The sequence below is a fragment of the Cyprinus carpio genome, chromosome A3 (genome assembly GCF_018340385.1).
Source record: "Cyprinus carpio isolate SPL01 chromosome A3, ASM1834038v1, whole genome shotgun sequence".
NCBI classification, from domain to species: Eukaryota; Metazoa; Chordata; class Actinopteri; order Cypriniformes; family Cyprinidae; genus Cyprinus; species Cyprinus carpio.
Window position 1 is genome coordinate 11,408,209 of NC_056574.1, and position 11,513 is coordinate 11,419,721.

At 37.2% G+C, this 11,513-nt stretch overlaps 2 protein-coding genes across 5 annotated transcripts; both read right to left on the bottom strand.

Annotated features, from left to right (window-relative positions):
* Nucleotides 1-31: 31 nt before the first annotated feature.
* gcdhb (glutaryl-CoA dehydrogenase b) lies at nt 32-4,998 on the bottom strand. Of its 4 annotated transcripts, none has more exons than XM_042718405.1 (12): nt 4,850-4,998; nt 4,301-4,423; nt 3,759-3,791; nt 3,534-3,674; nt 3,357-3,419; nt 2,778-2,948; nt 2,538-2,667; nt 1,540-1,756; nt 977-1,080; nt 627-752; nt 205-365; nt 32-105 (listed from the first exon to the last, which is right to left on the bottom strand). In XM_042718405.1, exons 2-12 carry the CDS (start codon nt 4,398-4,400, stop codon nt 32-34), a joined length of 1,320 nt encoding a protein of 439 aa, XP_042574339.1. In that variant the 5' UTR covers nt 4,401-4,423; nt 4,850-4,998. The 4 variants fall into 4 exon arrangements, with proteins under 4 accessions (XP_042574339.1, XP_042574327.1, XP_042574345.1 ...); XM_042718393.1 differs by having other exon boundaries at nt 3,759-3,797; XM_042718411.1 differs by having other exon boundaries at nt 4,301-4,413; nt 4,850-4,994.
* Nucleotides 4,999-5,452: 454 nt separating this feature from the next.
* LOC122136210 (serine/threonine-protein kinase/endoribonuclease ire-1-like) lies at nt 5,453-11,059 on the bottom strand. The gene is made up of 11 exons (XM_042718454.1): nt 10,940-11,059; nt 10,523-10,562; nt 10,092-10,343; nt 9,461-10,003; nt 8,882-9,039; nt 8,347-8,567; nt 7,563-7,736; nt 6,540-6,651; nt 6,277-6,365; nt 5,952-6,085; nt 5,453-5,567 (listed from the first exon to the last, which is right to left on the bottom strand). The coding sequence occupies exons 2-10, from the start codon at nt 10,533-10,535 to the stop codon at nt 5,983-5,985; spliced, it is 1,665 nt and encodes a 554-aa protein (XP_042574388.1). The 5' UTR covers nt 10,536-10,562; nt 10,940-11,059; the 3' UTR covers nt 5,453-5,567; nt 5,952-5,982.
* Between the last annotated feature and the right edge of the window lie 454 nt (nt 11,060-11,513).

Consider the following 11,513-nt stretch of genomic DNA (forward strand, 5'->3'; position numbering starts at 1 on the left):
TTTGTACTGACATTTTGGAGTTGGTTGTGGTTTATTTGTTGACCGTGAAAGACTGCAGTCCAGTGATGGCTCTGCCCAGGATCAGGGCATGGATATCATGGGTACCTACAAAAGAAGACATTAATCAATGTTCAGTGACATGCAGAAATTCTCTGAAATGCCTGATCTAGTCACTTTGTTCACATCTCCTTCACTCTCTCTGACCTTCATAAGTGTTGACGGCTTCCAGGTTCATGACGTGACGGATGATGTGATACTCGTCTGCGATGCCATTTCCTCCCAGCATATCTCGGGCCTGTCTAGCGATATCCAGGGCTTTACCGCAGGAGTTCCTCTTCAGCATAGATATCATCTCTGGTGCCGCTCTGTAGTTTAGAGAGCAACGATCATCAGCTTGAAACTGCTCCATTAGGAGTATATTTCTAATAATTGAAACAATTTCTCATATTAATTCACATTTTTAAAAAATACCAATATTTCCTGGTTTTCATGACCCTGTGGCAGGTTTTAATTGCAACAAATATTTGCCTTTCTTGGTTGTACACTCAAAACCAGCATCCTCACAAAAATAATATCCAAATCTATAAATCCAGTCAAAACTGCAGCAGAATTAAGATGAACCTCACTTTTTCTCATCTATCAGTCGGCCCAGTTGAACACACGACTGTAGGCCGATGGCGATCTCTGTTAACATGTCTGCCATCTTCTTCTGGATCAGCTGGTTTCTGGCTAGAGGAACTCCAAACTGGATTCTAATGGGAACATGACAGATTATGTTACATGCTGAAAAACAACATCTGCAAGAATCATGAAGAATTTAATCACAAGGACAGCCAATCTTAGCAAGCAATAAACTGGAAGCAAGCAAATTTACTGACATTAACATTTATGTATTAAAATTCTTCCACACTTTTTAGATGGTCCAGTGACTCATTTATGAGTATAGATGGTCATTAAATAACAGATGTGCTCTGACCTGTCCAGTGTGTACTGACGCGCGGCGTGGAAACAAAACTCTGCGGCTCCCAGAGCCCCCCAAGCAATGCCATAGCGAGCATTATTCAGACACCCGAACGGACCCTGGTGAACGAGGAAGAAAATCGCAAGTATATTGGCATGTAATTAAAGTTAATAAGAAATATAAACAAATAAATGACCTTATTATGCATTGACAAGGTGGTCAGCAGAGTTTGGAACTGAAATAAGGGCTGACAAAATGGTCAATAATTGGTCTGAGTGATATATGGGATATAAAATTAATTTTTAAAAAAAGTCTTAGCTGAGGAAATACTACAATTCTCGGCCAAGGAGTAAGAAAACTGGAAAAATTTATATTCATTTAATATCGTCTTGTTTTTTTTTTTCTTTTGGTGTTTTTTTTCCGGCAATTGAAAATGAAAACAATAGTTTGAATTTCTAATGACTAAATTACTATAGCTCTGGCGTCTTTATTGTGAAAGACATCATATATCTAGAATTGATTTCAGATTTTTGCCTCCTAATAATAATGCAAAGCCAATAAATGTTTTTCTCACTCACCGCCAGTCCTGAAACTTTGGGCAGCAGGTTTTCCTCTGGCACTTCCACCTCGTCCATGATGATCATGCCGGTGGCTGAAGCCCGCAGGGAGAACTTGCCTTCGATCTTAGGAGTGGAAAGACCCTTCATGCCACGCTCCAAGAGGAAGCCACGTACCTTCCCATCCTCACATTTGGCCCAAACCACACAGATATCAGCCACTGGTGAGTTAGTAATCCTGTGCAAGAGATGGGGGCGAGTGTAAGATTACAGAAGAGAAGAGACAGCCACTCCTGCTGTCAACAATATAAATATTTTCTCAAAATGTGTAGTGTCTTAGGAATGAGTCCGAAAACCCAGAAGCCAGTTAGCATTTTAGCACTTATGGTTCCACTGTCTTAAAGTAATGTTTTTTTTTTTTTTTTTAATGGGTGTTTGGTTAAATACCTGGTTAACCCAAGCTCAAGATATTTTCACATTTTATTCTACAACATGAAATATATCAATAACATCCCCTTTTGATTTTGTGAAGCTTTTACTAGTCTGCAGCATTGCTGTGTTTATTACTCAGTTCTAACTAAAACTGTCAGGGAATATGTTTATTAAATAAAGATTTAAAGAGATGCATCTGTAGTTCATTTGTAGTCTTTTTTTTTTCTGATAATTTTATTTAGGCTTCAAAATTCATTTTTGAAGATTATCCTGATGAATAATCCAAAAGCCAATGTAAAATCCTACTGGTTTTTTGTCAAGTTAAACTGGGAAGCAAACTTTAGGGGTGGCCTACAAAAATAGGTCATTTCCAACTGTCCATTAAGTGAATGCAGTCTTTAAAAAAGACTCATGACACCACCATGTGGACACAGTTTGTAAATGCCAGTGAATGTTACTTAACCTCATTTTGTACAAATGGATTGTGATTTGAGTTCATCCATGCAGTTCCACGCATTTGTGAACTTTGCTAGTCTTTCCTGTGGTCCTAAAGCTTGTGCGTTATATAAGAGCGGCGCTGAACCCACCATGTCTTGGAGCCGGTGAGGGTGAAGGTACGACTGGATGGGTTGTATTTGGCCCTGGTCTCCATGCCGCCCGGGTCACTACCATGGTTTGGTTCTGTCAGTCCAAAACAACCTAGAATCTCTCCTCGTGCTGCATGACACAGAAACAATAGTGGGTGAATCTTACATGCAATACTTCAGATCCAATGGGATTTTTTGCAAACACGTTTTCTGAATGGCTACTGATTTTTGCGGACGTACCCAGCCTGGGCAGGTATTTCTCCTTCTGTTCCTCTGTGCCGTAAGCATTGATGGGGTGCATGACCAGTGAGGACTGCACACTCATGACCGAGCGATAGCCGCTGTCCACTCGCTCCACCTCACGCGCGATGAGACCGTACGCCACGTAACTTGTGCCAGCACAGCCGTAACCTGATAGAGAAGTGTGCAAGAGTGAGTTAGATGATGATTGCTGCATGATTTGGGGAAATCTGCATGATTTGGGGAAAATGTTTGCTGAAAAAATAAAAATAAAAAAGAAGTGATCATGATGCATTACAAGTGACCCAAACTCAGAGCAGATGCAGAGAAGAGTTTGTGTGGATCAGCATTTACTGCGAACCGAAACTGAGCTGCTTCAGTTTATTCATTTCATTTATTATTTTATTAATTCGTTTATGGTTCTCATGTAAATGAACACAGTGGCAAGCTTTACTCTGAAACATGCAGCGCATGTATTTACTGAATTAAACTGTAGATTTTGATTTAATTTCAATGAACCATGCAGCTCTACTCTAATATCGACTGCTAACAGATATGGGACTGATATATTGTGCATACCTTTAATAGTGGGTCCCAAAACACCAAGTTCCCCCATCTCAGACACAATCTCACGATGAAATACTAGTGGAGAACAAAGGGCAGTTAGTTTTTAAAATGCTTTAAATCAATGGAAAACTATTTTAGAAGTCCTACTGTAAACTATAAGCTGACAATGTGATATGAATATACACACACCTTCATCTCTGTTGGCCATCAGGATGCGCGGCATGAGTTTCTCCTGGCAGTAGGTGCGAAAGCTGTCTCGAATCATGATCTCCTCCTCCGTCAGGAGACCTTCCAGATCTAAAGCATCACGCCAGTTAAACTGCGCTTTAGCTGAGGTTTATAAGACAGGTTAGAAACAGACATCACCACACCTTCACACATTTAGAGCTGAAAACATTGCAGAAGTTAACATACGTGTTTTCACTTGCTTCTTTTCGCCAGACTTCTCTGCATCTGATAGAATAAAAGAATTATACACCTGTGCATCTTTACAATGTAATGCATGTGAAAATAGAAATGCATGAAAAAATTCTTTAAAAAAAAAATTATTCTACACTTGAGCTTTGAAATTAAACATGCATTGATAAAGATTACATAAAACTCAAATCAAATCACATTTAAATGGATAGTTCATTCAAAAATGTAAATCGTTTTTATTTACAGAATCTTCATGCTACATAATGATTTGCATACAATATTTGATTTAAACAAAGACTTCACTTTCAGTCTGTTCTTCACATGAATCCAGTAAATGGCTTCAGAAGGCTTGGAATATAATTGCAAAAAATTGTATGGATTACAGTTATGGTGTTTTTTTTTTTTTTTTTTTTTGGTCATGTTCCACAGAAAAAATAACCAAACACAGGTCTAGAATAACATAAGGTTGCATGAGTGTACATTATATCATTATATACAGTATATCTAGAGACATATATCCAACAATCTGCTGTTCCGACCCCATGGAGAAGCTGCAGCAGTCTTCTGTGATCTGGAAGCTGTAAAGAGGACACATCTCTGGCTGTTCACAAGCAGGCGACTCACACTCCTTAATGCCATGATGAGTGGGGCTCTGGAAAATACTGCATGACAGAGAGCAATCGTACATTACAAAGCATGCATCAAAACAGACGACAATGCCTTAAAACATTTCCATGCATCATTGCTATTAAATCTTGATTTTACCAGGCTGGTGCTTTCAGATAAGATAGAACTGTCCAAAATGACGGGATACATTATCAGCAGAATACATGTATTTGGCAAAACATGTTGTAAAACACTAGTTAAGACAACAGTGTTTTAAATGACAGATTTGGTAATACTACTTCAGGTGAGAGAGTGTCAGTCACTGTAAAGTAACGTTAGCTAATCATTCTGTATGCATAAACATTAAAGCGTCACAGTTCTTGGCACACAAACAGCAGCTGACCCAGAAGCTCAGGTACAATCCACCAGCTAATAATATACTCCGTTTAACTCTCATATAAACAGATAAGAACTTCACCTACCTGTAAACAAGACGAATTGTCTACACACGGTAATAATAATAATGCACTACAGTCGCACAGCGCTAAGGACGTTAGACCACAGACAGTAAAAGACAGGTGGGATGTGATGGAGGGCGGAAGAGGAACATGAACGCGTGAGAGATGGAGAGTCTCAGGGGGCCATTTTGATTTTGGGTGTTGCAGCTATAGTATAATAATAAATAAAACATTTTTAATGAAATGGGTTTGACCGGCATGAAGTTACTGTTTACTGTTGTGAGGGGTAGGTTTAGGTGTAGGAAGATAGAAAATACAGTTTGTACAGTATAAACACAATTACACCAATGGTCCCCACAAGGATAATGAACCAGACCTGTGTGTGTGTGTGTGTGTGTGTGTGTGTGTGTGTGTGTGTGTGTGTGCCAGTTGTCCATCTAGTACTGAGTGTGGCAGATATATCCAGTTAAAATCTGGTGCCCACACGAAGTTCATTTAAGACCTAATATCCTAACAAAAGAACTGAGTGATACAAACTATTCTATAATTGCATGCAAAACTGTAAAAGAGAATAACACAACACAATAAAACTGAACACTGGAAATGAAACTCTCGGAATACACACTGTTTATCTGATTATATTTATTATTAATATTACAAAAAAGTGGAAAAGACACTGGTGTCTGAGACTTGTTTTAGGGCGGTGTGAGCTATAATATCCCAGGGTTGTCCAGGGAGGTCTCTAAAGGAGAAGGAGAGTGGTGTAGTGGTCAGTGAAATCATAAAACAAGTCTAACAAATGTGTTTTTGTTACTATACACCCACTGACTTTCTGCTGCAATTTTAGTCTGTAAAAAAAAAATGTGTTTTTGTTACTATACACCCACTGACTTTCTGCTGCAATTTTAGTCATAAAAAATAAAAATAAAAAAAAAGATTGTAATTAAAGAGAAAATGTAATTTTGTACAAAACCACTTAACTACAAAAGTTTAATAGATGTAGGAATGAAGTTATAAAGTATCAATTCTGAGAACAGTGCTTAAATTTGTTGACAATAATAACTGCCCTGTCTAAAATAATGAGAAATGAGAAGTTTTATGTCGATGGTGAAAACTGTAATCATGCCATGTTGTGGTGTAATGTTCTCTCAGCATCTTCAATATTTCCAGCTCAAGACTTTAGCCACTCTGTGCAAGCTGATGAAAAAGTCCGGGAAGAGGTCAAAAATCTTCTTCTTTTCAAACTCATTTCTGACATTTCTGTTGGAAACAAAAGAGACTGTATTCATTGCAAGTCAAAATAGAAGCATTGCAGTCACAAAAATAAATGCATCAACACTTGACTACCTACATTTCCATATTAATGAAAGCGAACTGAAACGAGTATAAGGGTCAAATGACAGAAATAGAGCTCTAACTGAGATCTGGATGAACATTTTTATCTCACTCACGCATGCACCAGTTTGTTGCGCAAAACACGCAGCAGGCCAAAAATGTCCTCTGGAAGCTTTTTGTTAATGTCTGTCCATATTTCTGAAAGCTGCAAATAAAAAATACAATGTTTATGGCATTTGGCTAGCACAGATTGTCTAGTGTGCAACATTGTTTGCAGTCCCAACACTGCTGAATAAACCAAGATAATGTAGAAAAGCAAGGAGAGGAAGGCTCCTGTTATGTGTTGAGGTGAGTTTTGCTGTTTTACAGTTTTACTCACCACTGATTGCCAATTAGAAAAGCTTTTTCCCTTTGTGACCTCCTCCGCAGCGTTGAAGAGCTTCCAAAGGTTTTTTAAATCCTCACCCACTATTGTAAGAATGTCATTTCTCCTAAAGGACGAAAAAAAAATATTTTACATGATCCACATTTCATGTAAACTTTCATGTAAACAAAATAAATGTAATAATATGTGCACTACAGGTCAAAGGTTTGGAACAATTAAGATTTTTAAAAATGTTTTTGAAAGAAGTCTCTTATGCTTAACAGGGCTGCATTTATTTGAACAAAAATACAATAAAAACTTTAATAGAGTGGAAAATTGTGGAAAAATACAATTTTAAATAACTGTTTTCTATTTTCATATATTTTAAAATAAACTCTATTCCTGCGATGCGAAGCTGAATTTTCAGCATCATTACTCCAGTCTTCAGTGTCACATGATCCTTCAGAAATCATTCTGATATGACGATTTGTTGCTCAAGAAACATTTCTTCTTATTATTATTAATGTTGAAAACAGTTGTGCTGCTTAATATTTTTGTGGAATGCATGACACACTTTTTTTTCCAGGATTCTTTGATAAATAGAAAGTAAAAAAAAAAATGAAATAGGAATCTTTTATAATATTATAAATGTCTTTAATGTCACTTTTGATGAATTTAATGCATCCTTGATAAATAAAAGTATTTCTTTCTCTCTTTTTAAGTTTTACTTGCCTTTTTGAATGGTGGATTATTATGGTTTCCTTTACAATAAAAGCAGCACAAGTTTTCAACATTGATAATAATAATAATAATCAGAATGATTTCTGAAGGATCATGTGACACTGAAGACTGGAGTAATGATGCTGAAAATTCAGCTTCGCATCGCAGGAATTAAATACATTTTCAAAAAATTTCAAATAGTAAACAGTTATTTTAAATTGCAATATTTCACAATATTACTGCTTTTACTGTATTTTTGATCAAATAAATGCAGCCTTGGTGAACAGAAGAGAGTTCTTTCAAAAACTTAAAACGTACTTCTTTTCATTCTCGATTTTCAGTTCACTGAAGGCCTCAACAATGGTCAGTTCTGTTGTCGGGTCTGTTCCCTCGGTGTGTCCTTTATCTTTGTAGAGTTTGTGAAGTTTTGCCAAAGTCTCGTAGTTCTGGATTTCAGGCCTATCACCCAGCTTCCTAAGGACTGCGTCTTTGCTGAAGGAAAGAAAAAATGCAGGCATTGAGCAGGTCAGTTCAGCAACAGAGCAAGGGAGTACATTCAGAAAGTGCACATTAAACAACATACACAAAAAAAAAAAACGTAAATATTCTGGCCACACTTGTCAATACATTAAAACTAAATGAGGGCTGTCCAGCTTCAAAATGACAAAATAGCATCATAAAAGTGGTTCTTATGATTGAATGGCATGAGAGTTTCATGTAAATCATGAAAGAATTGTAATATTTGGGTGAACTATTCCTTTACGACTCACATCTCAAGATAGATGCCAACCTAAAGAGTCCAAAATCTAGAAACAAGATCCTGGCAGTGACTCAGAGGAGAGTCAAGAGTTATTTCTGTCAGAGTAGCAGGCAAGAACAGCATCTGAAGAACTGGAAATAAACAGAAGAAACTCTTTCAAGCAAGCAAGATGTAAAGAAATTGTGGGTTTGCAGTGGAGAACCATGCATAAGATAGATCTCATAGAAGTAGGTGGTGACTGTGAAATATTCCTTCAGAAAGATGGAACAAATACACACTAGATTAATGAACCTTCACAGTGATAAAAACGATAAAGAACCGCAAACGTCATTTATTATTCACCTGTCATTATCCCAGAAATAAGGGTGTCGCAGGACCTCATCAATGTTCAGTCTCTCTGCTGGTTCCTTGTTGATCATCCATTCTATGAGATCCTTTGCTACGATATCATCTAAATCTTCAAGAGAGTACTGCCCTTTCTTGATGTTCTCCTCACGATCCTTTACGTCCCCAAAAGGATGTTTCCCATCAGAGAGGATGTAGTACACCAGCATCCCAGCAACCTGTAATAAACAGAGCAGACAGTCAAACACATGCTGGACAGAGAGAGAGAGAGAGAGAGACACAATACCAAGAGCTGGTAAAGAAGTTGAACTCTGTGCATTTTATCAGTAATATTTAATGAAGAAATGGCTGTTTATTTGGAGGAACAATTATGTCATTGTTGATCTTCATACACTTTCTTTTATTAAAAAATTAGTTTTTTGAATAATAATCTGGTCACTTATTAAGAGTTCATTTTTATTAAGAGTTTGAAAGACTCTTAATCTTTCCTATGGATTACCTCTGTAGCTGATGTTCATGATATTTCACAAACCTGTATGTCTGAGCTCTTCTTGTAACCTGTCTCTTGATTCAGGATCTCCGTAGCTTCCCAGCCTTGTGTACCAGCTCTAGCAGTATGCACTGTGCTTCTGCCCTCCTCTAGTTTGCGACTTAAGCCAAAGTCGGCCAGTCTTGCATTTTTTCCTGAATCTGGTGAGAGTGTTAGAGTTGTAAGTCACCTTAAATACAAAGTGTAACATTACTTTGATGAATCCCTTATAACGGAGCCCCGCACATGGCATGCAGGAAAAAAATAGTTGGCTAAATCGTGTGCACGATTTACTTTTTCGTTCCCTCGATTTATAAATTGGGCACACGATTTGCCAATTCATTCCCTCGATCTGCTAAATTGTGCACATGATTTATAAATCGAGAGAACAAATTAGTAAATTGTATGCACGATTTAGCGAATCGTGGGAACGAAACAGTAATCATGTGCACATTTTAGCACATCGAGGGAACAAATTAGTAAATCATGCGCACAGTTTATTTAATTTTTCTTGCATGTCATGTGTGAGGCTCCGTACCTTGTAAAGCTACAAAAGCAGTAAATAAAACCTATTTTTAATACCTATCAAAACATTTCCAGGCTTTATATCACGATGTATCACTTCAGCACGGTGAAGAACTTGAAGGCCAAGAAGAACCTCCTTCACAATTTTTCTCCTAGGGGTCTCTTTGTCTTTTTGTTCTTCCTGACGGAGATTTTCCATGTAATCCTCCATATCATATTCACAAAGCTGTAGTGCAAGATAAAAAAAGTCTTCATCCTCTGCTAAGTCCACATACCTGACAATGTTCTTGCTCTCAAGATTCAAATCTCGTAGATGTTTTAGTTCATTTTCAAAGCATTTGCTATTGTGTTGGTCCTTGGTTATTCGTTTAATGGCCACCTCAGTGCCATCTTCCTTCAGGCCAAGATATACTGTCCCACTTCCCCCAGAGCCAATAATGTATTTATTGCTTCTGGAAAAGTAAAGGTTCCCAACTTTTTTCCTGGAGGAATCATTCCAGAGCTCCTTTATTTCACCCTTGTACTTTATTGAGGATAGGTTCCACCTGATGATATTGTTCTCAGTGACCTGTTTTTCATCGTCTGTCTGTGAGGATGACCCTGCAAAATCCATTTAAGATAAAAGCTGAAAATACATAAGGTTTAAGTATATCGCTTTGTTCATTTTTTCCCCCCAATCTTGCTTTACCTCCAAGTTCTTGAATGACATCAGGCTTGATTTCTTGCAGTACTTTGTAAAAAGCAGATTTTACTGCAGGTCCTCCAGATTTCACAGCGTTAAGGAGCTCTCCCATTTGGGTCTTTTTAGATGTGGCCTTTGTGATCTTCGAATACGCTTCCCAGGTAAGCTTTTTGCTTTCATACAGCTTATCAGTGATGGGCATCACAGCTGTAACTCTCTGAAGCAGAGCTTCATAGTGTGTGTCCACGAACTCAGCATCTGAGTTCAAATCAAAAATCAGTCAGTTAGAAAAGACAGATTTCAACATTTTCTCACCTTCAGTACATGGTAACAAACCATCAAATCAACTAGTCAGCCACTTTAGGTCGAGTGATTTAATATGTGCCAATATTATTTCAAATGTTGAGTATTTGAGTTGGAGTGAATACAAAACTTACGCTGATGTTCCATAGTTTTTCTTCAGTTCCTGTAAAGTTACTAAGAAGACAAATGCAACACAACATTAAGATACTGCTTTTATAAAAAATATTGTATTCATCATTTAGATCAAAGTACATTTTAACTGCTGAACCTTGATAACAAGGGCACTTCTAAGTATAACATTGGGGCAAGTTGTCAGATGTTGTAATTATGTCATTTCTATCACATACTATCTGTACTATGCTATACTATACTATACTGTACTATAGTATATGAACACGTCGACTTTAGTAGAGAATTTGAAATCGAAAGTAAATTACTTGGCACAACTGACCAACAGCGCAGTCTGTCAAGCAGACTATAATAATCTAGAAGCTAATAAACACTCATATTTGCTGTCATGTATATACAGATGTGCGTTTCACATAGCCTACCTGTAGATTACTAATGATAACAACGGAATTATTCGTGCAGAATTCAGGACTTTAGATTAATGCGATGAGTGCGGAAGAGGAAAACCATGCAGCCAATCATCGATGGCATACAACAACACGAGATCTGTGGGTCTCGAAGAAATCCACACCCCCACAGTTCAACAAACTCATTTTTTGTGTAGTTTTCTGAAATTGTCGTTAATACAAATATGAAAGACGTAACAGAGATATGTAAGTCTATTCTGTATTCACATTTCTGTGTTTTGAGCCCCCTCACACATTTTTGTTTACTGAAACATTTGAAATATTAACATATTTCAAACATAATAAAGAGTCATAATTCAGGCCAAAAAGTTTAATAGTTCAAAACCTTTAAAATTTCAGTGCAAGAAATTACATCTCAGAAATGATAAACAAAATAAAATAAATGATGTAAACTGTTTTACAGTTTAGACTGGCATGAGGATGATTAAATGATTACAGGCTTATCATTTTTGGTTGAAGTATCCCTTTATCATATAGTATATGTGATCTTCAGAAGACACACTTTGTCTGCTTTTACAAACCATTTCAC

Excerpts from the sequence above, each read along its gene's own strand:
- gcdhb (XM_042718393.1), bottom strand. The coding sequence starts at position 4,400 with ATGGCATTAAGGAGTGTGAGTCGCCTGCTTGTGAACAGCCAGAGATGT. Across the intron at positions 366-626 it reads CGACTGATAGATGAGAAAAA|AGCGGCACCAGAGATGATAT; the intron begins GTGAGGTTCATC and ends TCTAAACTACAG. Across the intron at positions 106-204 it reads AGCCGTCAACACTTATGAAG|GTACCCATGATATCCATGCC; the intron begins GTCAGAGAGAGT and ends CTTCTTTTGTAG.
- LOC122136210 (XM_042718454.1), bottom strand. Across the intron at positions 10,004-10,091 it reads TGTCATTCAAGAACTTGGAG|GGTCATCCTCACAGACAGAC; the intron begins GTAAAGCAAGAT and ends TGGATTTTGCAG. Across the intron at positions 9,040-9,460 it reads GCCTGGAAATGTTTTGATAG|ATTCAGGAAAAAATGCAAGA; the intron begins GTATTAAAAATA and ends CACTCTCACCAG.